General features: G+C 37.1%; 1 protein-coding gene across 1 annotated transcript in view; it reads left to right on the forward strand.

Moving 5' to 3' along the window:
* The window catches only part of LOC104616439 (mucin-2-like), a gene marked incomplete at its 3' end in the record, with an annotated part of 29,064 nt that extends 2,881 nt beyond the window's left edge, over positions 1-26,183 (forward strand). Inside the window, exons 3-30 of the mRNA XM_010281451.1 lie at positions 1,420-1,534; positions 2,195-2,285; positions 2,682-2,791; positions 3,031-3,247; positions 3,690-3,815; positions 4,494-4,611; positions 4,941-5,079; positions 5,720-5,830; positions 6,856-6,925; positions 9,555-9,692; positions 10,260-10,424; positions 11,033-11,127; positions 12,015-12,145; positions 12,818-13,069; positions 13,979-14,031; positions 14,307-14,416; positions 14,845-14,996; positions 15,449-15,587; positions 16,159-16,269; positions 16,574-16,753; positions 17,805-18,044; positions 19,260-19,416; positions 20,763-20,891; positions 23,079-23,226; positions 24,106-24,149; positions 24,718-24,915; positions 25,287-25,316; positions 25,686-26,183. Of these exons, the coding sequence (XP_010279753.1) occupies positions 1,420-1,534; positions 2,195-2,285; positions 2,682-2,791; positions 3,031-3,247; positions 3,690-3,815; positions 4,494-4,611; positions 4,941-5,079; positions 5,720-5,830; positions 6,856-6,925; positions 9,555-9,692; positions 10,260-10,424; positions 11,033-11,127; positions 12,015-12,145; positions 12,818-13,069; positions 13,979-14,031; positions 14,307-14,416; positions 14,845-14,996; positions 15,449-15,587; positions 16,159-16,269; positions 16,574-16,753; positions 17,805-18,044; positions 19,260-19,416; positions 20,763-20,891; positions 23,079-23,226; positions 24,106-24,149; positions 24,718-24,915; positions 25,287-25,316; positions 25,686-26,183 (4,067 nt within the window). The remainder of the gene's footprint in view (positions 1-1,419; positions 1,535-2,194; positions 2,286-2,681; positions 2,792-3,030; positions 3,248-3,689; positions 3,816-4,493; positions 4,612-4,940; positions 5,080-5,719; positions 5,831-6,855; positions 6,926-9,554; positions 9,693-10,259; positions 10,425-11,032; positions 11,128-12,014; positions 12,146-12,817; positions 13,070-13,978; positions 14,032-14,306; positions 14,417-14,844; positions 14,997-15,448; positions 15,588-16,158; positions 16,270-16,573; positions 16,754-17,804; positions 18,045-19,259; positions 19,417-20,762; positions 20,892-23,078; positions 23,227-24,105; positions 24,150-24,717; positions 24,916-25,286; positions 25,317-25,685) is intronic.
* Between the last annotated feature and the right edge of the window lie 287 nt (positions 26,184-26,470).

Below are 26,470 nucleotides of genomic sequence, written 5' to 3' on the forward strand. Positions count from 1 at the left end.
TTGAAAAAGCCCTTTATTGTGTACTCAGGTCTTAAAAAGAACTCAAAGTTTAGAAATCTTTAAAAATTGTTTTTATTAAACCAAGACTCTTTTTGTCTTAGGTAGTGTTCATAAAACATTACATCCCTTCTGAACAGGTTTTTGCTGCATGGTGGATTTAGGTTTTTTGTAGAACTTAATTTTGCATATTGCTCTTTAAATGACATACAATGCACTGTCACGTAAAATGGCATTTCACACTACTGAAGTGAAAACTCTAAAGTAGGAAAATGTATGAATTTGCCTTTTGGTAGCTGATCCACTGATTGATTGAATGTCCTAGTATTAGAAAAAAAAGAGAAATATTCCATGCTGTGATAGCTGAAGAATGAAAACCTGCCCGATGTTTTATAATTCCTGTCCAAAACCATGATCTCTTAAGGCCTTATTGTCCAGAGGATGAACAATGCAGGCAAAAGTAGAAATAATGGCTCTGAGGTAAATGGTTGGAAAAATCCCAGTGTTAGAAAACCCCCAGTCAAGAGACTAGTTAAGAGGAGATGTGCATAGACATACATGAATCCTGATAAGTAGCAATTATATTGGTAAATCTGTAGAAAATGAACTGGTTATTTTGACTGGATTCCAGTTTACACTTCTGTTTGAACAGAGTCTAGTTCTTTAGGTTTTATAGGATGAGGTTGCTTGCCACAATCCCTTTATTTCTGAATGAAGGTCAGCAGGATGACTTGTTACATAGTGTGCTGTAAGACAGATGTACAAAAACAGGAGAGAAATCTGGTGAATTGATTCTTTATCAGACAAAAACATCTATGCTCAGCCTTCTGCAAAATATCTTCTGTCATATTAACATGCCTTGCTGTCACCATTAACAAGCTTGGTCTTGCCAACTGGAAACTAGTGAACTAACTACTGAAACAAATTACAGAATTCTTTTTGTTGGCAGTCCCTCTATCTGCCTGTGCTTTTTGAACTCTCTTGAGAAGGAAGATCCTTGCAAAGGAACATTCAGTCTCTCCGAAATGGTTATCAGATCTTCTGGTAAAGAAAAGCTTCCATTTATGTTGCTATAAATTATTAGTGAGTGTTTCAATATCCTCTGTTAATACCACAACTTTGATGGATATTCCTTTGATTAAGTTGAAGACATCTGGCATTTGAGGTTTTTTCTTAAAAAAGCTGTACCTTCGGGGAGGCTTTGCCTCTGAAATTGCTTTGCCTTTTAAAGGCAGTGAGTTATTGCATCAAGTGTCAGAGAGAGAGGATTTTATGCCTCATTCAAACAAGGCATCCTGTGCAGCTAGGATCAAGTATACAGAAACTGGTTTCTCTATTCAGTAGGGAATTTGGCTTATTACAGAAATTCATGTCACCCCTTATGTTTCTATACTAATGCAAAGTCTCTGATTTTCTTCCTAGTGTGAAGACACCTTACTACAGCTCTGGTGTGCTCATTGAGAGCAATGACATTTACACCAAGGTTTACGCCAGATTAGGCTTGGTTCTGATATGGAATCAGAAAGATTCCCTGATGGTATGTACGATCCAAATCTTTTTTATTGGTATTTACTGGGTTTAATGAGCTACTGTATACTGAATGGAAGTAGAATCTCACGAACTGAACAGAGATAGAGTGTTAGGCTGACTCATCCAACTGACAGTCATAGTACCTTATTTTAAAAACACGAAGTTCCTTTCTCTGTAATGTGATAGAGGTAGAAGTGTGGCATGCAGATGATCTTACTGGTCTCAAGAAAGAGAGAAGGAGCTTTCTGAGAAATAGTTAATGTTTTTGCTATAGCACCCCCACAATCCAGTCTGCCTTTTCCTTCATTTGTCTTTTAAAGGACTGCTATCATTGACATCCTAATTTATAACAAGACTTAAATTTTATCCCAGTAGGGAAAAAAAGGAGAAAAATAAAGTCCTGTGATTTTAAGAATGCTTTTTTTTTCGTCTTTATCACCATTATTGAAATACAGAAGCTTCAATCACTTCTTTCTGTTTTCTGTGTTACTTTTTGCATCTAACTGTATGTTTATTAACTGTGTTTAAAATTCCTTTGCAGTAGCTACTTGTCTAAGAGTTTTGCGTCACCATCACTTCTGTCATTTGGCAACTTCCCTTTCGAGTATTTGCTTTGGAATGTCTTCAAGCTCCAGATAATTATTTTCTGGTTTTTTCCATTACCTAGGTGGAGCTGGACAGCAAATTTAATAACCGTACATGTGGTCTCTGTGGGGATTACAATGGAATTCCAATCTACAATGAGTTTATCAATGGAGGTGAGTCATCCTACCGTACTGACAGTTATCACAGAAGATAGACTGATAAGCATTGTGTGTAGGAGCATCACAGGAGAGCAAATTTCACCTGAGAGATTTCTGTGATTACTCCAGAATAAAAATTATGTTCCAGTGTTACATTCCTGGTCTAAGATTATTTTATTCCAGATGAATCATCTTGTTCTTTTCTCTAATGGCCTTCTTTTCTTGTTACCACTTTAGATTTTTAAGCACACTTAGACATAATAGATATAATTCAGAGCAGAGGCCTTTGTCTGACAGGCATATTTATTACCATAGTAACTGTTTTCCTTGATCAGTTGAGTCCCAGGTATCAGATGCTCCTTGTTGTCAATTTGGGGCTCAACAAGTTCTCTTTGTAATTTTTTCTTATAGTTACAAGCTACAATTCAATTACGTATGGGAATTTACAGAAGATCAGCAAACCCAATGCCAGATGTGAAGATCCTGATGAAACTCAGGCTCTTCCAAGCTGTAATGGGCATGTGAGTATTCCTAGTGGTTAACTTCACTTGCATGACTATATGGAGACATCCTTGTGCTATGGGGAGTTAGTGTGTGAGGAGCTGGGAAGAATTTCTCCCTTCCAGGGCAAATGGTTTCTTCTTCCTTTCTTGAATAACTGTTGCTGTTCAGAGGACAGCAGTTTTTATGACAAGACAGGAAGTGTCTAGAAGCTCAGGTGCCTACAAATGTCTTAAATATTATTACTCTTCCTCCTTAGCGTGATGAGTGTGAAAGGTTGCTGACTTCCTCTGCATTTGCTGATTGTCGGTTACGTCTTGATTTGGAAATGTACATCCAAGCCTGCATGCAGGACAAGTGTGCATGTAATGGAAATGAGGACTCCTTCTGCCTCTGCAGCACCATCTCTGAGTATTCTCGCCAGTGTTCGCATGCGGGTGGCCGACCGGGTGAATGGAGGACACAGTACTTCTGCCGTAAGCAGCTATATAAATGTTACAAAGAAATAAATATCTCATGGTTGTAGCACTGTGATGCATTTAAATTAATTCCTTCTTTACAAAACTATAGGCATATATTATAAAATTCATACCAATAGTGCAATAAACTACATACTGTGTTCTTCCTGTTTTCTTCTTCTATTACCCTTAAGAAATCTTTTTCATCAAGTAGAAAATCTGTTTTCATAAAAAAAAATGTAAGGTCTGGTGCTGCAGATGACTGGGATAATTTGATCTATTTGAGACCAAAAGAAGAAAATATAAAAATGCAGGGAAAGCAGTTCAGAAACACACAAATATGATTTGCCAGATGGAGCCTGACTAGGGACTCCACTGATTTCACAGGAGTAGGGGATATGATTTGTGGTTTCTGAGGAATGATGGACTTTACACTCAAATAACTGGTCGTGTCTTTCAGCCAAGACCTGTCCTGATACCATGATCTACAGAGAAAGCAGCTCACCCTGCATGGATACTTGCTCACACTTGGAGATCAGCAGCCTTTGCGAGGAACACTATATGGATGGTTGTTTCTGCCCTGAAGGCAAGTGTTATTCTAGCTGTTGTATATGGAACAAAACCAAGAGCTCTGGCAGAGGAGGTCATAGCTAAAATATTAAAGGTAGTAAAATTATATCTTAAAAATTAGTACTGCTACTCCTTATTTCCCCCCCTTGGGTAATATAATTATGAGGTTTTTAAAAAAGGTCATAATTGATTAATTAATCAATGATTTTATAGTTAAATCATATTAACAAAATGACTTCTGCTAATATGTAGAAAATCACACTTTTAGGTTGAATGATTCTGAAACAATGGACATAATTTGCCCAGACAGTGATAATGAGAGACAGTGAGTGAAATTCTCAGATTTATTGTCAACCTCAGGAAAAAAGATTGCAATGATAGTCTACAGAGTATGCCAGAGGGACTGAAAATCTAAACATGTAAAATCCTGAGATTGTTCTTGTATACATATATTAAGCTTTTAATCTGTGTATAGTTATATAGATGGATAGACATAGATTTTTCAAAGATGGATAAAAATGTTTTCCATGTGTCTTATACTACAAAAAGTAGAAACAATGTTCTCCACAGTTTTAATAATCTCAACCTCTGCTTTCTGTGTCACACTGAGAGCATGTCTCCTTTGGAGAGAAATTCTCCTGTGGAGAATGCTTATTCAGAACGAGCTGGAATAGTTTACTGTTGTGCTTTACAGGAACTGTGTATGATGATATTACTGAAAAAGGCTGCATACCTGCTAGCCAGTGCCACTGCAAACTCCATGGAAAGGAGTATTCACCTGGAGAAAGCATTACCAATGAATGTGAAGAATGGTAAGGATCATGGCTGTTTATACACCTTTCTCTGAATGACTGTAAATGGTTCTGCATTTTTCAATCTTCCACTTAGTCAGAGGAGACTTCCTGAAAACATTCTGAACTTAATGTTTATGTTGCATTTCTATACAACCAATTTTCTGAAGAGTTTTGTTGTATCTATGGCATATGGCATATGGCGGAAGGGAAATCTTAAGGAAATGGTCAAAGATACAGTTTTAAAACACCTGAGGATATCTTGCTCTTTGCTAGGTATACAGATGCTTTCAGTGCTCTCAGCTCCTGTAATAACTAGAAGCAATTTTAAATTATTTTTCTGTTTATAGTACCTGTGATTCAGGCAGATGGACATGCAAAGATTTACCCTGTCCAGGCACATGTTCAGTGGAAGGAGGTTCCCATATTACCACCTTTGATGGGAAGAAATACACCTTCCATGGAGATTGTTACTATGTGTTGGCCAAGGTACTGTAGAGCTTTTCTCTTGTAAATACAGGTGTGCATGCACTGATATGTGACAGCTGTGAATTGTTGTTTTATTCAATTTTTATGGGATGAGGGAAATAGAAATGCTAAAAGCTGTACTGGAAAATTCAGGATGGGCTGTAATAGCCCCAGGGGGGAGTTGGGGACTTACTGCAATGGGTGGTTAACTTAGTCAGATAGTAGACTATGCATACTGTCATCAACCAGTGGAGTCCTTCATGTATAAGAAATCAAAGGATCACTCTGGCTGCATGGATAGCTAGACTGCAAAAATTGGCAGTTCTTAGGATTAGAAGCTCTCAGCCAGATCTGTAATAGCTGTTTCTGTGCCTGAGTAGTAAAAGTCAGCTAGGGAAATGAACTAGGCAGCTATTTCCTTCATCTGTCTCTCAAATACCTGGTGCCTGTTCTTCTAGAGAATGACAAAGATCTTGTTGAACTAGAAGCCATACCACTGAATTAGTTTGAAAGCTTCCAGAGACAGTGCTGAAACGGTGGTCTTAATAGCTAAATTCTATAGTAATTTTTATTGTAACTGATTACTTTAGTCTTTGTTTTGAAAATAATCTTGTGAGGTTTTTTATTGGACTAATGGACATTTATTTCCTTGTGATTGTAGGGTGTTGTAAATGACAGTCACGCTCTCCTGGCAGAGCTTGCTCCCTGTGGCTCCACAAATGGGCAGACCTGTTTGAAGAATGTTGTGCTGTTAGTAGATCACAAAAAAAACGTAAGTGTTCTGTGGGTTCTGCTAGATATGTTGAAAATTAGCATATTTCCCTTACTGTAGTGCAATAACTAATTCTTCTGGAGTCACTAATGTGAATAGATAAGGTACCTCAGACAGGCTGAAAAACAACTCAGGCTTCTGCCTTGAGAACTCAAAATAGACCTAAACTGAACAAAAGATGAAATTCCGATAAGCTGACTTTCCCCCTCTCTTTCCTTCTCTGCTCTGTGCTATATGATTATTCTCAATGTATTCCAGGCTGGCTGGAAGTACAAGTACCATTCTTCCTCCCCTCACAGTATTTTACTTTATTCAGATATAATTTTATAGATCTGATTGAGTCTTTTTCAGAAGAGATCCCATCTTCGAATGTTGATACAATCCAACCTTCCTAAATATTTGTATTTTCATTCACTTTAGTTTTCAGTTTTGTTATGGGAATATCTAGACTATATTCATACATTTTATAATTTTACATACATGTACACATAATTTTCCTCCCATGTTTCTGGTATTCCATGTCCTTCCCAGCATAAATAAAACAAAACCAAACCAAATCAGAAACCCATCATTTTATGTTTCTGTATGTACAGACTAGAATTTTACAAGGGAGTTTAACAAACTGCTTTCTTACCATGCCAGATCATATTAAACACTGAAGCTGTGGCACATGTTTTTATAAGGAATACGAACTTGCTATAGAGTCTGAAGGCCCAATATTTTCTTTTACTCACTGAAACCAAGGTGCCCAATATAAACGAGCTTTGCATTTCATTACTGCTATAAATTGTTGTAGGCAAGTTTAACTGAAACACTGAACAGCAAGACGAAAACTTATTTGTATCCTACAGGTCTGCTGCCACATTCAATTTGCAAGACCAATTCTTCCTTTCAAAGATTTTAAGTTCTAGTCACAGTCTAAATGTGCAAAATGTCTCCCCTCTTTTTTTTTTTTTTTTTTTTTTAATTAGTTCCTTTTCCTCTCAGTACCTGGAACCTCACTGATTCTATTTGCTATTATACAGGTGGTGGTTTTCAGATCAGATGGCAGTGTGTTACTGAATGAGATGACAGTGAATGTGCCTCATGTGTCAGGTAAGGGACATGGCCTTGTGTGTCAGGTGTCACACACCTGAATTCTCATGTGGAGGTGTATTTTTTCAGAGCCAAATGTGGAAGAGACGCATATGAGATTTGTTCAGAATTTGGAACAACTTGGGGTTGAATGTGATGTAATAGTAGTCACTGAGAATTTCATGGGCAGACTGACTGTATAGAGCGGATGATTGCAAAAAAATCCCTTTGCTTTTTTCATATATCCTGAATACACTTCGGCATGTAGGTTGGGAAAGAAAAATTGTCATGGCTTGAAATTAAAGCAGAAAACTTAACCTGCCTATAAAGAGGGATATTTAGCATTTTACAAGTCTGGCTACATGGTGTGGGCATGTCCTGGCTTTCAGTCATGATGAGGGTTGGTCATGGTGAGGCTCAGGCATGTTAACCCCATTCCTCTTCTTCCCCATGCTTGTTTTTTTTCCTGTGAGAAAAAAGCCTGGCAGAAGGTAACTGCTATATTTTCTGGTCAATGAGGGCAGGAAAGAAGGATGTGCTGTGTAGCACCCTCTCATCTTCCCACCTCACTTGAGACATTACCATCTTTTTATATAATCAATGAATTTAGACAGACACTTTCAGAAGCTGACTCAGATCACCTAAATTATGAGCCTAACTTCTGGTGGAAGGTCACTATCAGGCAGCAGCTGTGAGCTCTGGGAGTAACTATTGAAAGGAATGTAGAACTTCTCTTTATCACTCCTTTTTAGATATGTTCAGGTAACACACCGACACAGTATGTATTGCTTCTTATTTACCCGCTTGTCTGCAGATGGCAAGTCACTTGCAAAAAAGTAATTCTTTCTCTGAAGGGACAAGTATTCATGAGAGGATACATTCATGAATGCTTGTGCAAAACCAATTACAGTGTGTAGCTGACAGTTTACAGAAATTAAAGTGCTCTAGGCAATAAAATAGACCATGTAATAAGTAGACTAAATAGATAAATAAAGCATACAATAATAGCTTTGCTATAAGAAATTGGTTAGCCAGTAGATGTTTTTTTGGGGGGAATTTAACAAAGCTTTTGATACTGTCTCTCAGAGTATCCTTCCGGACAAAATGTCCAGCACACAGCTAGACAAATCCCTAATACGTTGGGTGAACAATTGGCTGACAGGTCAGGCTCAAAGAGTTATAATAAATGAGGTTATATCAGGCTGGCAGCCAGTCATCAGTGGGGCTCCCCAGGGCTCACTTTTAGGGCCAGTGCTCTTTAATGGTTTTATAAATGGTCTGGATACAGGAGTCAAATGTACAGTGAGTAAGTTTGCAGATGATACTAAATTAGGAGGAGCTGTGGACTGCCTCAAGGGTAGACAGATCTGGATAAACTAGAGAGCTGGGCAATTGCCAACTGTATGAAACTCGGGAAGAGCAAGTGCCGGATTTTACACCTGGGATGGTATAATCCTGGTTATATATACAAACTGGGGGATAAGCAGCTGGAGAAGAGCCCTGTGGAAAGAGATCTGGGTGTTCGGGGTGACAGCAAGTAGAATACAAGTCAATAGTGTACCCTGGCAGCCAGAAGGGCCAACTGTGTCCTGGGATTTATCAAGCACAGCATAGCTAGCTGGTTAAGGGAGGCGGTTGTCCCACTCTACACTGCACTGGTGTGGCCCCAGCTCAAGTACTGTGTGCAGTTTTGGGCACCTCAATATAAGAAGGACATCAAACGGAGTGTCCAGAGGAGGGCGACCAAGATCGTGAAAGGTATCGAGGGAAAGACTTGTGAGGAGCAGCTGGGGCCACTTGGTTTGTTCAGCTTGGAGAAGAGAAGGCTGAGGGGTGACCTCATTGTGGTCTACAACTTCCTCAAGAGGAGCAGCAAAGGGGGAGGTGCTGATCTTCTCTCTCTGGTGACCAGTGATAGGACACGAGGAAATGGTATGAAGCTGCGTCAGGGGAAGTTCAAATGGAAAAAGGTTCTTCACTGAGATCATGGTCAGTCACTGGAACAGGCTCCCAAGGGAACTGGTCACTGCACCAAGCCTGCCAGAGTTCAAGAAGTGTCTGGATGATGTTCTTAGTCATATGGTTTAGTTTTAGGTAGTCCTGCAAGGAGCAGGGTGTTGAACTGGATGACCCTTATGGGTCCCTTCCAAGTCAATATATTCTATGATTCTAATTAGGAAGCCTAGTTCCTCCACTATGTTGATTTTGTATGTCAGTTCTGCTGATTTTTCTGTAATGGCTTGATTAACTTATATATAAGCATTTAACATTTTATTGGTAGCAGTATTTAGCTACGTATTGGCCTGTAGAGACATGCCTATTACTTATTTTATGCAGCTGTGCTGGGATAATACTTTCTCAGAAAATATCTTTCTCTTCAGATTGCTCAGGATTAACAAGTTAGCACTGAAACTGTATTGCAGAAAATCTGAATTTGGTTCTGATACCAGGGAAGAGTCATTATAGGTAATCAACTTGTTAAGTTAGTGGGGACCAACTGTTGGCCAGTGATTTTTAGAGGAAAAAAATTGTTAATCTGGTCCTGATCTCAGAGTTTTCATGGCAGGTGATACCTTAGAATCTAATAAGTAGTGCTTTGTTCAGTAGTCTATGTGTGTGTTTACTGCACAGTTCCTGTTTTGTTTTTCAGCCAGCTTCTCAGTATTCAAGCCATCTTCCTACTACCTTGTTGTACAAACATCTTTTGGGCTTCAGCTGCAGATCCAGTTGTTTCCAGTCATGCAGCTGTTTGTGACTGCGGATCAATCAGTCCAAGGAAAACTTCAAGGCAAGTGACTATTTAAATGGGAAGCAAAGCCATGTTGTTCCACAGGTGTAGTCATGTGTTCTTTACATGACTGATAATGTGTGCTACTTCTTGATTCCAGAAGAGGAAACTAAAAGCAGAAACCAAAAACACTGGAAGAGAATTGACTCAAGAAAACTAGAAATGCGTTTTTATTGAAATGACCTATCACCCTGGTGCCAGTACATGAATGTTTCTTAGAATATTCCTTAATTTTGTATTCAGTTTAATTTTAACTGTCCACAAAACCAGGCTTTTGGTGCATTTTGTGGTTTTAATATCATCAGAAAACATAAAAGATACAGATTAGGGTGGTGATCTCCTGAGGCAGAGGTATCTTCATCAGGACTATTCTTCTCAAGATGTTAAAGATTTAAAATAGGGCTCCTAAATCTTCAGTTCTTATAGGATGCATAAATATTGAGGTGGAATAATCAGCTGTATGAACTTCCATTTGTAATATTTGTGATCGGTTGTCCCTTTCCCTTTGACATTTTAGAATGAAAATGAGTAATAATCAGGTAAAATTTTTACCTTCTTTTTCAATAGGTCTTTGTGGAAACTTTAACGGAATGGAAGGGGATGACTTTAAAACAACCAGGGGGCTGGTAGAAGCTACAGGATCTGCCTTTGCTAACACATGGAAAGCTCAGTCCACCTGTACAGACCAGGTAGAAAAACTGGAAGACCCCTGCAGTCTCAGCATTGAAAGTGGTAAGCACACTATTAAGTCAGATGGTTGGCTTCTGCCAGAATGAGTAGCGTTTGCTGTATATTACTGCAACAGGTGTGTAAGACTTGTAGTGTGGCATTGAAGTTTTTTTAGAGGACTGTCAAATGAATAATTAATTTCTGCAATTATGTATATATATGAGCACTGATTTCCCATCAAATTGAAGTGAAAGTTTAGAGGGTGATTGTAGAGGAATCCTGAGCTGGAAGGTAGGGGAAATAAGGTCATTAATTTATATTATGTGCAAAGGCAGCTTCTATTTCATAGTATTATTTATTCTTATGTTTAACTTAGCTTTATGGTCCCCAAATGGAAAGGGCTGTCACAATTCCATGTAAGAGAAGTTGCAGCAGTAGGATATGATTTTTCATTTTATGATTGTGTGTCTACTGCTAGATAACTGAATTAGAGAATAAAAATATATGTACAGTGATTGCACGTAGCTTCCACACTCCCCAAAGTGCACACAGTTCTCTCATTTGTATTGTTGCATTGCATTTTTATGACAACATAACTAGACATGGCACAAGGAAGATAAGTGAATGTAATGAATATAATGATATAATTTAATTTTGCTTCTTTTTTGCAGCAAATTATGCTGAGCATTGGTGTTCCTTGCTGAAAAAATCAGGGGGTCCTTTTGCAAGATGTCACTTAGTCATTGATCCTTCAGAATACTATAAGGTATTGTAATCTTGCACTCTTTTTAGTACCGCTTTATTTGAGACAGATGACTGTAGACTGTAGACATTTATCATTGTTCAAACATTTGAGACATTACTGAATAGTTTGCCCATAAGAGCTGGTGAAGATTCTGCAGTGATTAACAGAGGCAGCATAGCATGCATCCAAAGTATCTCCTATGATGAGATTCTTATGGAGTGCTGCTGAAGAAAAAGGTAAATTTGTTCTTCTGGTTTCTTAAGTTTTGTATTTAATGTACATTTTTATTGGATTGGATGTTTGAGTCTACCCTTACACATTAGTAGCTGTTAAGTCAGAAAAAGAAAAAAGGTAAATATTTATTGTTTCCTGTATTAGTTGGAAGGTAGCACCAAATCATTTTCATGCCAGAATCTCCATAGTTTCTTTTTCCCCTGTGTTCATCACTGTTGAGTGTTAAGTGAGGCTTACCTGAGAAAGAAAGAAGAAATTCCTAAGTCTTTGCTCATACCTGGATCTCTGAGCTAAAATTTTATTAAGGTCTGCATAGATCTGGTTAATATTTTGCCATTATGATTTTTAGTTTTTATGGATCTCTGCATTTCTAAGTTGTAACTGAGAAAGAATGGTGTCAAAATCCTTCAAGAAAGGTGTTGTTAGGAGGCTGGCTGCTTTTTGAAGGTTCAAGAGGCTTGGCTTAGGTTAGGATAAGCATCCAAACCTTTTCGTTGTGTATGAAATGGAGCAGCACTTTCAGTCTCTGGTCTTTGTCCATTCCTTACATTGTTCCTTGATCATGGGAATTAATAAAAACAACATCAGAAAAAGGACACAAGATATTTCATAGCAACTGAGTTGCAATTGCCCATTGGTTTCCAGTGGGCTGACTCTTTTGGATTTTTTTTCAGAAATGTAAATATGACACCTGCCTCTGCAAAGATAATGAAGAATGCTTGTGTGCTGCCCTGTCCTCTTACTCAAGAGCCTGTGCTTTCAAGGGGATCATACTGGGAGGCTGGAGAAAAAGTGTCTGCAGTAAGTAGTGAAACTGTAATCCCAGTGGAATTAATTAGCCATGAGAAACAAGTGGGTTCTCTCTGAATTTGGTTGTCAGTGATCTCAATGTTAAGGGATTTGGAGTACCTTAGAAATGCCTAATAGACTTAAAAGAAAAGATGCTTATAATGTTTACTAACTCATGTTATATTCTTTAGCTCTTGTTTGTTCATGACATATTTAAAAGTAGAAAGAAATATTTTTCAGTTTCACCTTCTTTCCCCAGTTTAAATAATAATGCTGTTTCTATCTTTGACTAATGGAATCCCAGCCATCATGTCTTTTACATTGTCTTTGCTTATCAGTGTCTTTTTTTATCCTCGTGCTTGGTTTTCATCAACAGTACAGTATTGTTGAGACTAGGAGTTTATTATATTATGCTCTGTCTCTGATTATCAGTATTTGAAACAAAAATGGGTATGAAAGTAGAAACTATTAGTAGCAGTTAAAAAGAAGTCTTCAACTTGTAAACAAGTTGTAAACAACGTTAGGCTAGCATTACTCGTGACTTATGGTGATTTTGTACCTTTATAAAATCTAAGGGAGTATTTTTACCATTACATGTTGCACAGCCAAAGAAACCAAAACAGAAATGTCAAGCTTAAATTGTCCATCCTGCATCCTTTATTTATCAGTTTATTTTTCCTCCAGCTAGTGAAGTGTCTGCTTGCCCAGGAAATCAAATCTTCCTTTACAATCTTACAATGTGCCAGCAAACCTGTCGTTCCCTCGCTGATGGCGAAAAGCACTGCTTGCAAAACTTTGCTCCCGTGGATGGCTGTGGCTGCCCGTATAATACATACTTGGATAACAAGGATACCTGTGTGCCCATCTCCAAGTGCCCATGTTATTACAAGGGATCATACCTGGAACCGGGGGAATATGTCACAAAAGATGGAGAACGTTGGTATGTTTTATTGTGGCTTCCTGTTTGTGGGGATAAAAGCCCTTTCAAAATTTGCTTATTACGTGTAAGCTGCTTAGATTTTTTGGTGCTTTAATGAACATCTGTAATACATTTCACACCGTCTTCATGCTGAGCAAAGCAAAGTTGCAATATAATTTACTAGTAATTGAGAAGTGCAGCTTTGTTTGGAGGTGTGAATACTGGCCTTCACAGATAAATGTTTACTCTGAAGCTGCACTGTTAATAGGGCTCTGTTGAGCAGAGAGGTAAAAGGAAGATAAAAGGCCAGCTATAATGTTATGTTGCTGTTTACTTTTCTGTCAGAGACTGATTGCTTTTGTTTTCCACTAGGGGAAGGTCCCCTTGATATGTATTTACTGCAGCATAGGCTTTTGGAACCAACTTTCAGATTCTGGTATTTTTTATCATGAACAACTGACAACTGTTTGCTGCATGAATCATTAATGCACACTGAAATACTTCCTTCTCGCATAAGGCAAATGAAGCATACAGGCCAACAAATTTGCAGTATATGAGTTGAATAGGCATGAAAATATACTGTGTATCCAAATGAAGGCTTTGATTTAAATTATCATTATTATCTGTTTCATTATTATTTGTTTCCTGAGTCATCAAAAAGCATAGTATTAAGGATTAATGCAATAGCTGCCATTGCTTAAAACGTAACCTTTCTGTGCATTATGCCTAAAATCTTGCTACACCTTTTCTCCGAGTGAAAACTCATGAATGCGCTTCAGTAGAGTTCATCTTGAAATATCAGTAGAAATTATGCAGGACATCTCTGATAAACACTCTCAAACTTATATAAACAAATCCTTAGATTGAAATTTAAGACACTGAGCTTTTTTTTTTTTTTTTAAATTTCTATTTACTTCACTTCTCTTCTAGTGTTTGCCGAAATGCAAAGATCCAGTGTACATCAGTTGCAATAAACATGGAAAGTAAGTGATATTCTATAAAGTAAAACAAAATAAAAACCATAACCCAACCTCCAAACTTATTCTTTCAATTTGAATTGTCCACTTATTTGTTTTGCATGTTTGTTTTTTCCCTTTATGTGAAAGTTACGCATTTTCACTTTGTTCTGTCTTCACTGAGCCTCTTTTTTTCATAAGAATAGACATACCCTGTGATTTCTGTCTCAGTAACTATGATCTTTCACACACACTTCTTCTGCCTTTTCTTATTTCTTCTAAACCAACAATATATTTTTCAGATGCAACAGAATGTTCTTCCAATAAGATGTACTTTGACTGCAACGCATCCCCAGAGTGGACATCACAAACTCCTGTACAACTTAGCTGTCATACTCCTCAAACTGATCATGTATGTATTCAATTGTTCTCCATGTCATGTTGGCTTTATTCTGTATTCTTTAAATGACACAGTGAAACATAGACAATGCAGTTGTAACTAACAGTTTATTTCTCTTTGGTTTAATCTTCCTTTCTTTTCTCCCCAATGATATTACTCTGTTGCCAATTTCATGATGATCCTCTTTATGGCTTCCCTCTCCTTTTTCTTTTTACTGTGTCTTCAGTAGAGTCATACCTCCAAGCGAAATATGATTTGGGTTCTTAGAAAACCAAAAAAGAAAAGAAAAACTTTAGAAACCTAGAGAGAAAAACCTTATAAAACTAGTCAATATTAGGCTGTTTTGTTATAAATGCTGTTGCTACCAGAGTGCTTATGAAGAAGTAAAAGAAAAATGCAATGTTTTTCATAAAGTAACAATTTCTCCTTATATTCCTTAGTTCCAGGCAGAGTGTGTCTCAGGCTGTGTGTGTCCTGAAGGTCTATTTGATGATGGGAGAGGGGGTTGTGTTGAGGAGAAGGACTGCCCATGCATTCATAACAACCAGTGGTATTCTCCTGGGCAGAAGATAACAGTGGACTGCAACACCTGGTAAGTTATAGTTTTATACTCTCATGTAGAATATATTCTATGCAGTAAATTAATAGTTATGTCTAAGCTTATGTACTACAGTGGTTGTGATAGCTGCAAATATATTTTCAGGCATACTTTTTGCTATCTGAGGAAATACAGATTGTGCTGAAAATATTGGGGTAATAGCTACCTCTGTTTTCAAGTATACATCTCTTATTGTTAAAGTGCACTCATTTTTTAAATATAAACAGTCAGACATAAAAAAATGTTGTTGGCCAGAGTTAAAAATCAGGTTATAGGCTTAAAAAAAAAGGCTAAACTATTGAAGTTGAGACTTAAGACACTCTGTAATACTGAAATGGGTATCGTGCACATTATCACGTTGTATCAGGCAGCTGCTTGGTTTGTTCTGCAGTTTTCCAAACACTCTTGGTGAGATATGAAAATTCAACTCTTCTGCTCTCTTCTAGTACCTGCCAAAAAGGGGTTTGGAGCTGCACTAAAGATGTGTGCTATGGGACTTGTATGATATATGGAAGTGGCCATTATATCACCTTTGATGGAAAATTCTATGACTTTGATGGGAGTTGTGAATATGTGGCTAGTCAGGTAATGCTCATCAGGAGGGCTGAAATAGCATCCAGTTGCCTTGAAGATCTGCTTTCCTCTTTGTTTTTGTCATTCCTTATTCTCTGCCACCACTATTCCTGAGGTGTTTACAGATTCTGCCAAGATAAATTCTGTATTTTCAGTGCAGGCTAGCGGTGTGAATGCTTTTTTTTTCTGATACAGTGGTCATAAGTTGTATGTAACAGGACTATTTTACAGTGAGAGCTAACAGCTCGTTATCAGTTGTGAGATAAATCAAAATTGTAAGTTTACAAAAAATAGATTTATATCTAAAGATATATTCCTCATTTTGTTTTATTGTCCCACTTGTTTCCCAGGTTTTGCCACACATGAGACTGTATTGACTGTTTATATGTATGCAGAGATGTATGTGCATATGTTTGTGTGTCTGTAAAAATAATCCTACATACATAGTAGGAAATCACATACGAAGCAGCTGTAATGATTTATACATTGTGGAGATTTAAATGATTGTAATTATTATGAGATTGAACTAAAAATTAAATATTCTACCTAATTTTCTTATGCTCATTTTTTCCTTTTTCAATAGGATTTTTGTGGTGACAAAAATTCCAGCGGCTCCTTCAGTATCATCACAGAGAATGTCATTTGTGGAACTACAGGAGTCACCTGCTCAAAGGCTATTAAAATGTTTCTAGGGGTGAGTAATGGTACTTAGTGAGGATATATCAGCATTCAAGTATTTAAAAAAAAAGTAATGGTCCAAAGCTATATCCCTAAAAGCAGCTATAACAACTAAAGGTTAGAGGCCCTATCAAATTAATCTGTAAAGGTGTAGATTCTCAGGTACTGAAACAAAGGTGTTACACCACTTTCTGTCATCTTGGAAAGTCATCCCAGACTTTGAGCTATTGGTTGCAGAATGACTTGGATTGTTACAAGCGTCTAATATTTTGTCTCATCATAAAAGTTAGTGTTATAATATTTCTCTCTTTATCTTTCAGAAAACAGAACTGAAATTGGAGAACAAGGATTATAAAGAAATTCAGCGAGATATTGGTGATGATGTGCATTATTGGAACAGGACAGTAGGCCTCTACATTGTTATTGAGGCTAGCAATGGTGTGATGCTTATCTGGGATAAGAAGACTACTGTTTTCATCAAGCTGACCCCGGATTACAAAGTTAGGACCTGTCTGTCTTTTTCTGAAATAATAGTCTGGATAGATAAATGACATGAGGAAACATAAATGTTCCTTTATTCTGACTCTGTGTTTAATTCTCTGCACATTGATGTTTAGCTTGCATTATTACTATCACAGCTTGCAGATGTGCCACTGGTGTTCCTGACAGTGCATCACAATGCATTGCAGTCAATGCATAGCATATGATTGCAACAAAGCTAAACGTCTAAGGCATTCTGACTTTGTGAATGTTAAGAGCCAAGCATCCAAAGTAATTTAGGGGATGTGAACTGACTGGACATGCACTTGGAAACTTGCGCGGAATCTCAGCCCGGAGTTAAAACCAAACTCCCTATGCGATGTGTGGAGATGGTTCTGATTTCTGAAAATCAGCATGCTGAATTATAGAGTACTGAATTCATTTGGCTGAATGAGGAGGTGCAGGGTTGTATAAACAGGGATATACTGTTGCTTGAGGGGGCTGACCTTAAATATCACTACCAAAAATTCATTATTGTGGATAAGTTGCTACATTCTTTCTTTTGAGAAAAAGGAATCCCTGTCATTTTTTTCTATGGATGAAGAAATGGTACTCATTATGTTAGAAGCTTTCCATTTTCTTTGAAAAAACCTGTTTTTTTTCAAAAGAGTTTTGAGCAGAATAAAATTCCCTCAGGCTTATATTAATAGCTGAGTTATAATAAATTGAGAAGAATGGAAAATAAATTAATTATTCTCAGCTAGAAGAGGCTTAGCCACTCTTTAGTGTTAGAAGTTGGCTGAAGGGCTGCCACAGAGACGTGGAAATACACTAGCTATAATTGGTTTCAAGGAGGGAAGACATGGCAGCTGAATAGTTTGCTGAGTATACAGACAAATAAAGGCTTACTTTATGTACAAATTATTTGGAATTAAAGATGAAAATATGTCATTTACAGGGACAGTCAGTTGTCCTTTTTAATGTCAACATTTCGCTCTTACATTACTGGAGTCTGTTTCTCACTTACATGGTATATTTAAAAGCTGTGGATATGTTAATTTTCTTTTCCAGGGCAAAGTGTGTGGTCTGTGTGGCAACTTCGATGACAAATCTAACAATGACTTTACAACAAGGAATGGGCTGCAGGAGACTAATGCTCTGAACTTTGGGAATTCCTGGAAACAGTCTTCCACATGCCCGGATGTCACAGAAGAGATTAAACCCTGTGATGTGAACCCACATCGGAAGTCCTGGGCAGAGAAAGAATGCAGCATCATCCGGAGCGAAGTCTTTAAAATTTGTCACTCCAAGGTTTGTAAAGGGCAGTAAGTGATGGGACAGCACAGTGCATTTCTGTTACTGCAGAAGCAGAGAGATCATCAGAAATGAATGAAGAGATGGTTAAATAGAGTGATCTTCAGTTAAGTCTTCACTACAGCTGCAGGTGCCAGCACAGTTCAGCTAGCCTTAGTCAAAGTAGTTTGAGTACCCGTGGCATCGGGACTGTGTCAGTAGTGGTGCCAGCCCTGGCTGTACGAGCCCGTACTCATCACCACAGTTTCACTGCTACTGCCATGCAAGCTAACTTCAGAAATCCAGCCTGAACAGGTCTGTGTGTGCAGCAGTTGCACCATCTCTTGAGATACTGTCAAAAGTTCCGAAAGGCCTTGTGATGATCAGACCCGTCTTCTGACAGAAATGCATACCATACTGGAAAGGTGGCTGTTGAAGAGACCGCCGCTCCATGTAATATTCAATCCACAGAAGGGGTCTTCTTGGAAACCACTGACATCGCGTAGTTTAGACGGGCTCGGCTGCTAGCATCGTGCCTCCAAGTTGCCATAGCATACGCTATGGCAGGCCCACAGCTTCCAGGGCAGAGCGCACAGACCGCATGCCTCTCTATTTGTCTCCTTCCTGAAGTATGGTAATATTAACAACAGTTTGTTCTTAACTCACAGTGGAAGAGTCACACAGAATTATTAATTTAATTAACTTTATATGTGTTTCTGTGTTGATTCCTTCAGCAGCTAAAGTCCAGTCTGTTTCTCCTCTTGTAGTCCCAAGCAAAAATTTGGAAATGTTTTGCTAATGTGTCCTTGTATAAACTCCAAAAACTGGCAAGCACAAAATTCTCTGCTTCATTTTTGCTGCGAAGTGCAGCCTTTCTGATATTGCTCACTGCTTGGTTGGCAAAGCTCGCTGAAAGACAGGACTTCATTAGAATCAGTCCAACTTGGCTTTGAGAGCAGTAAAATGGAACCCTGTTAGACAATGTGGGCACTGCCAAGGACTCTTATTTTATTTTTTCAGTCATAGCCAATTATGAAAGTACTATATTACTTTATTATTATCCAAAATACATTAAGCAGTTCAAGTCTATAATGTTTGTTTGGGATTTGGTAATTCTTAGAAACAATCTCATTCCTCCTCAACTCAATTCCCATATCTCAAGACATCTCCCACATTTACTAGTTTGAAAACAAATTTGGAGATGAACTGGGTCATCATTTCTTCCCCCAACAGGTGGACCCAATTCCTTTCTATGAAGCTTGTGTTCATGATGCCTGCTCTTGTGACAGTGGTGGAGATTGTGAGTGCTTCTGTTCTGCAGTTGCTGCATATGCTCAGGAATGTACCAAGGCTCAGGCCTGTGTTTTCTGGAGAACTCCTGATATATGCCGTGAGTAACAGTTAAACACAACTGTATCTTTCTGGCTGCTGTCAGAAGGCCTACCAAATAAATCACTAACACCACTACTGCAAGGTCGTGCTGGCTATGTAATGCAATTTATTTTCACAGCATATCAGGGAATGAACAGAACTAGCAAATCTGTATATTTCACTTATCTTTTATTAATGTTCTTTTCCTTTTCCTTTTTATCTTTTTCTCTCTCTTTCACTTTTCCTCTTTTTCTTTTTCTTTTTCTTTTTCTTTTTCTTTTTCTTTTTCTTTTTCTTTTTCTTTTTCTTTTTCTTTTTCTTTTTCTTTTTCTTCTTCTTTTTCTTTTTCTTTTTCTTTTTCTTTTTCTTTTTCTTTTTTTCTTTTTCACTTTTGCTTTTTTTCTCTTTTGCTTTTTCTTTTCTCTCTTTCTTTTTTGGTATTAAGGCTAGGTTTCAAGTCACCCTTCCATTTTGCTTGATAAGGATCAGTGAACTGCAACTCCTGTTATCTTTTTCCTCTCTTGTTTTTTCCAATTATTTAGAATTTGATTTTAGGAAAAGTATATGGAAGTACTCCTGTGTAGATGAACCTAATGCATAGAACCTAATCAGTATTGAGTATACTAAGTAGTGTCCATTAGTGGTGCTAATGTTCACACCAGTATGTCATAAAACAATGTAAAATAATATTTAAATTAATATTTCCCCAAAAAGCGCTCAAAACAAAATTTTGAGATTCTAAGTGGCAGAAGTATAAATTTTTAAATTTTAAAAATTCATTCTGATTTGGAATTAAGGCTAGTTACAGTTTTTAAGTGTAAGAAGTCAGTGAAACAGAAGTTGTAAGTTTCAGTCAGGTCTGATATATAAGTTTATAAAAGCTCCTTCCTCTGTCCATAGTCATCTAAGAGGAATTTTGTTTTAAGTTGGATTCATAATATCTCATATACTTGCTCTTGGCTTGCTGGAGGTGACTCTCAGCCCATGTGATACAGAAAGTTAGAATTATTTTGAATAAATTGCAGGAGTTTTTAGGAGTTTGCTAGTAGCTAGGGAAGAAGTTTACCCTTAATTTTAAATTACAATGAACACTAGTTCTTTAAATTTTTTTTTTGTGATTTGAATCAAACATTTTCACCCTGCAACTTGAGTGTTTAATATGAAAATCTTGGGCCCCAGAGTTTTGACCCCAAATTTTTATGTACTCTGTGTTTAAGCATAGTAGAAGAAAATCCAGGTCTTATACCTGAAGAGAAATTTTGCTGGCTGGACATGTAGATTCATTTAGCTTGTACCTTTAAAGACCTCATCAGAGCTGCATTCTGGTAATCATGTTTTTAATCAGCTTCTCTTTTGTCTCATCAGCAATATTTTGTGACTACTACAACCCTCGTAATGAGTGTGACTGGCACTATGAGCCTTGTGGCAGTAATATCACAACGTGCAGGATGATTAATAATGTCAGCACCAACTTTTCAGTACCGTACCTGGAAGGTAATAAATTCCTTGTAATTTTTGTTTTTTTATTTCATATAACTTTGTCCAGGTATCATTTAATGAGTATGGAATAGTCAGTCACGTTGACAAGATGTTCCTAAACCTGCTATGTTAAATTTGTCTCCAGTCTTACATAAATGTTGCCTATAATATAATATTATTTATTAACATCAGTGGATGATGGTTACATTGCTGTCAACCATAAAACTAGGTCTCTGCTTGGATAATATCCTGAAACATGCAAGATTATTACACCATTGTTACTTTGCATCCTGTCCTAAGGGCATTTCAAGAGAAAGAAAATATTTTACATGTCAAAGAAGCAAGTTACTGATAGTTGTTTTTTTTAACGTTATAATTCTTCATGCATCAGCTCCATCTTGACTTTATTAGACTAATGTGCAGCATCCTCCTATTGTTAAAATGGAAAATATCTTTGATATCAGACATACTGATGCTGCTAAATATTGGATTCTTAATCGAGACGACAAAGTGTCAGAGGGCTATTGGGGCTACCTCCAATTTTACTGTGTTTAGTTTGTAGTTTTTGTTTAGACTTTAAGACAAGATGTGAGACTAAAACAGGTTATTCTGCATTTCATCCCACTTAGAGGATGCAAAAGTAATTTAAATCCCATTGAACCCCTCAAAGTATGTAGAGATATGATATTAGTAGGTGGAAGTCCTCGTGCTTGATAATTGAAAAGGAATTTCACATTATGGGGACTGCAATGATCCAAGAATATGAATGACTTTACAAATATCTTCTGTTTTACCACATGATAAGGTTGGAGAAAAAAACCACATTTTTGGTGGCACAATCTTTTCACTCTGGACTGGAAGCAGTTATCTCCAGTTTAGGGATTGGAATCACACAGAATCACAGAATCATTAAGGTTGGAAAAAAACTTTAAAATCACCAAGTCCAACCATCAACCCAACACCACCACGCCCACTAAACCGTGTCCTGAAGTGCCACGTCTACACGTTTTTTGAACACCTCCAGTGATGGTGATTCCACCACCTCCCTGGGCAGTCTGTTCCAATGCTTGACCACTCTCTCAGTAAAGAATTTTTTTCTACTATAGTCTAAAACTCCCCTGGTGCAACTTGAGGCCATTTGTTCTTGTTCTATTGCTTAGGAAAGAACTGCCCAGAGTTTGACTTTGCTATTTTCATCCTTCAACTGTTGGTAACAAAACAAAACAAAACAAAACAAAACAAAACAAAACAAACCTTAACCAAAATACTAAAAAAAAAAGTTAACTCTATGTTTTGAAATAGAATGTCTAAGATTATTAGAAAGATGTGGAAAGTGTCAGAAGGCAGATTATTATGTATCCAATTATATTTTTAAATTATTTTTTGTTTTTCTCTTCAATGGAAATACAGAGCACACTTACTTTTGTTAGGACTGTTTTAGTACAGTCTGGCAGTGTGAAGTGACTTCTAAGTACCAGTTAATTACATGGTCATTCCGTTTATAGGCTATTTAGAACTCCAGTTCAGTATAGAAGAGGACTTTATGTAATCAAGAATTGGATTTTATGAGAATTCATTTGGAAGCAGGACACAATATTTTTTTAAAAGTGTATTTACATGAAAAATGCAATGAGAATTGATAAACAATCTCTTGCAGGTGGGGTTTGAGTCACTGGCCAAGGGTACAGAAAAATGCGGATAAATTATCTGTTTGTGGTGGAGATGTTTTATTAAAGGCACATAAACAAGGTCTAGTGTTCCAATAAATGTAGTGAAAAACCTGTTTGTTAATGAATCCACTTCCATACTCTTCACAAAAGTATTATTGATATAGTGATCACATTTCAATACCTGTAGAAAAATTGGGATGTTTCCATTTCTGAAAATTACTAGCTGCCCATAGAAATTAATATAAATTAGGTGTTTCTCAAAGATCTTGAATTAGGAAAAAGCAAATTCCCTAGTTTTCATTACTAAACTCTTATTTAATCCTCCTCACCCCAGTATTATCAATGAGAATTGCTTGATTTAAGTCTTTTGGAAAGACTAATTGTCCAAGGCTTAATTTGAATTGGAAATTTTTGATTTCTTTCACTATGCTTGATTCAGTGAGAATCATTTACCTTCAGAAGGTATCCTATCACTGGGTTTACTCTTTATATTTTTCTTCATCCTGTATACTGTTCTACTTGTCATCAACAGGTTGTTACCCCAGATGCCCTAAGGACAAGCCTGTTTATAATGAAGAGACAAAGGAATGTGTGCCTGAAGATCAATGCTGGTGTTACATTGATGGAGTTCATGTTCCCCCTGGAAACGAAATACCCACAGAAGAGAACTGTAAAAAATGGTATATAAAAAATGCAAAAACATTTGCAGCCATTCAGGAAAGAATTTATGTATGCTGAGCCCCTCACTTACTTAACCAGGCCTCAAGAAAATAGAGATGCAACTTCAGCTGAAGAGCTGGTATATTCTACCATTTATCTATACAAATCAGAGGAACAATGCCATTTATTCCAGTTGAGACTTAAACTCAAAAAATGCTGCATTCACAGCATGTATAGATTCTAAACTTTTCATTCAAAATTTTCCAAATGCATAAAAAAAAATTTCTAGTTGATAGTGTCATTATAATAAATATATTAGCAAATTCATTAAACATACTCATTGATGTGTCATAAATGATATAATGGCATGAAACCCGGGTGTGTCTCTACAGCAACCTTTTGATCGTCATGACTCTTCGGGAAGAGAGGAGTTACTCTGCCTTGCATTCTCACTTAAAACTGGGATTTCAAAATCACTGTAATCTGAAATGATCTGTACTAGTCCTGAAACTGATAGTTGAGTCCTAACTGCTCATTTCTAGAGACTTGCTAATAATAACACTGACATCTATGGCTCCACATGATGACCAGAGACAAAAAAACTTTGATCTAGCTATAAGTTCACTGCTCTGAAAAAGTTGTTATTATTGCACCATTGCAATTTGCAATACAAAGCAGTTCATGATAGTTTTAAGATGTTGTACTTAAAGCATGAAAGTGATGACTCAGTTTGAATGAAATAATGATAGGCAATACTGGGAAATATTATACCCAGAAAAATATCCAGTAGTATAAATGAAGATCAAGTGAGAAATTTCTACATTTCTGTGCTTTTGGCTCTGTTAACAGATGCCATAAAACATCTGCAACTTTTTAATTCTTGAAAATTTTGCTTTTAGTGTTTGTGGCCCCTCGGGATCCATACAGTGTCAACCAATCCCAGGTAAATAACATTTGTGTTTTTTTACAAATAAAAAGAAAAAAATGCATAGAACTGCTATGTCTGTCTCTACAAAAGACTTAGTACTGATTTGGAATAATTCTTTGCAATGCAAGTGAAAGTTGTGGCCAAAGAAAATTGGGCAGCACTTCTGTTAAACTTTGTTGTTAGTACTTATTGTTCAAGTTTTTTCTCATGTCGCTTTATTCTTTCTCCCTATGTCCCATATCCAAACTAATGGATTTCACTGTAACATGAGTTTGCACTCCCAGAACATGTATTATTATAGAAAAGTGCCAGATAGTAAATTGCAGTTGTTATTCTCTCAGAACATTTTAAAACCTGGTTGGTAAGCCTGTTCTTCCAAGCATTTTATGCTGCACTTTATTAAAAATGTTTTCAAGTCCCTCTAAATGTAAAGATAAATTAATGTGATGTATTAGATCTAAGCTCCAGGTATGGCTCTGAAAAGAGCATGCATAACTCATGTAAATGCTTATTTGTCCGTAAGTATTTTATCTGTCTCTTACCTGGCAGTAGAAAAATTGCACAGTAAAGCTCTTTCTTGCAGGGTGTCCTTGTGTCATCAATGGAACGAGTTATGAAGTGGGTCAAACTGTGGCACAAATACGGGATGGCAACATATGTATAACATACATTTGTGCAGAAAATGGTTCTATAGTTGTTGGAAACACTTATCCTTGTCCGACATCATCTTCACCTACAACAATTTCAACCTCCTTTCCTACCAGTACTCTTACAACCACAGGTAAATCTTCAACAGAGATGTGCATCTAAAAGTTATTTTCTTTAAGGAAAATAAGGAAAAGATAGAATGTGCAAGTATATGGGCTTATAGTTGACACGGGTAGAGTGATACTTATGAATAGTTTTATCACACACTAAGAAATATTTTTAACACCTTGAGTTGATTTATTTCTCATGGAAGAAATAGCAACTATAAATGTACAGGGTGTCTTCCTAATTCTGAAAAACATTTTAGCATCTCAATATTCTGCTAGGATAGTAGAAATTGTCTTGTGAGCCTCAGCAAAAAATATAATTAAGATATTTAAAACTACTATAATATTTTTTTCTAAAGCTTGCAGATGATGGAGTAATCTTTTTTTTCTATTTCAGTTACCACTACAAGCCCTCCAGTAACCACAAGTAAGTTTGAAATAGAAAATTAAGTTGTTAAAAAATATCAAAGGAACATTTAAAGGAAGGGTAAATTAAAGATGGTCTACTACTACAAAAAAAGTATATTTAAAAAAATATTTTTTTAAAAATTGCAGAAATATGGTAAGTACAGAGAAAAGACAGACCTTCAAATGCTTCAGCCTGGTGATTTCATTTTGATGTGACGCTTCATGTTGAAAAAATTAATAATAAGAACCAGTTTTAGAACTCTCTTCTCTCGTAAAAATTACAAGTTGCAACACATTGCTCCAGTCCTTAATGGAATAGAATACAAAATTAATATTCACAGAATGTTGTCTGTAAGCTTAGATGCTGAATCTCTGTCTTTTCTTGCAGCTCCATGCTTTGGATTAATCTGTAATTGGACTGAGTGGTTTGATGTTAGTAAACCTGAAGAAGGTGGCGGTGACTATGAAACCTATGATGCAATAAGAAATGAACATGGAAACAAAATATGTGAAGCTCCTGAAGAGATTGAATGCAGGGCTAAAGATAATCCCCATATGAGTTTAGAGGAACTTGGCCAGAAAGTAGAGTGTAACGTTACATATGGACTAATCTGTAGAAATGAGGAGCAAGATGCAACTATTTGGCAGCTTTGCTATAATTATGAAATCAGGGTAAACTGTTGCGAGTGGCATGAAATTTCTTGTGAGACTACGAGTACACTGAGTCCCACACCAACTGCAACTTCAACCACCACCAGCACAACAGTACCCATCACCACTACGCCCAGGCAACCAACGACAATTACCACCACGCCCATACCCACCCCAACCATCACAAGCGAATTCACACCATCAGTTACCATCCCAGTAACTTCAACCCCTACAGGTATTTAGCAGACTGATATTCTCTGTTCTTGCTTTGCCATAGGAGAAATAAAGGGCTGTTGGCTATTAAAGGCATGTCATCTCCGTAGCAGATAGTGAGCTCTCAGGAATTCTTACTTATGCTGGTTTGGAGCTCTATCCTTCTGCTGGAGAGAAGATTTGCAGAAGGAACTGTTCTGCAAGAATAGAATAGGCCTTCACTTAAAGTAACATCCTTTTAGGCACTGTCTGGGTGGGAATATGCAGAATTCCTCCCCTTTCTCCTCCTGCTTTCCCTCTGTCAGTGCT

The sequence above is a fragment of the Phaethon lepturus genome, unplaced genomic scaffold (genome assembly GCF_000687285.1).
Source record: "Phaethon lepturus isolate BGI_N335 unplaced genomic scaffold, ASM68728v1 scaffold9572, whole genome shotgun sequence".
NCBI classification, from domain to species: domain Eukaryota; kingdom Metazoa; phylum Chordata; class Aves; order Phaethontiformes; family Phaethontidae; genus Phaethon; species Phaethon lepturus.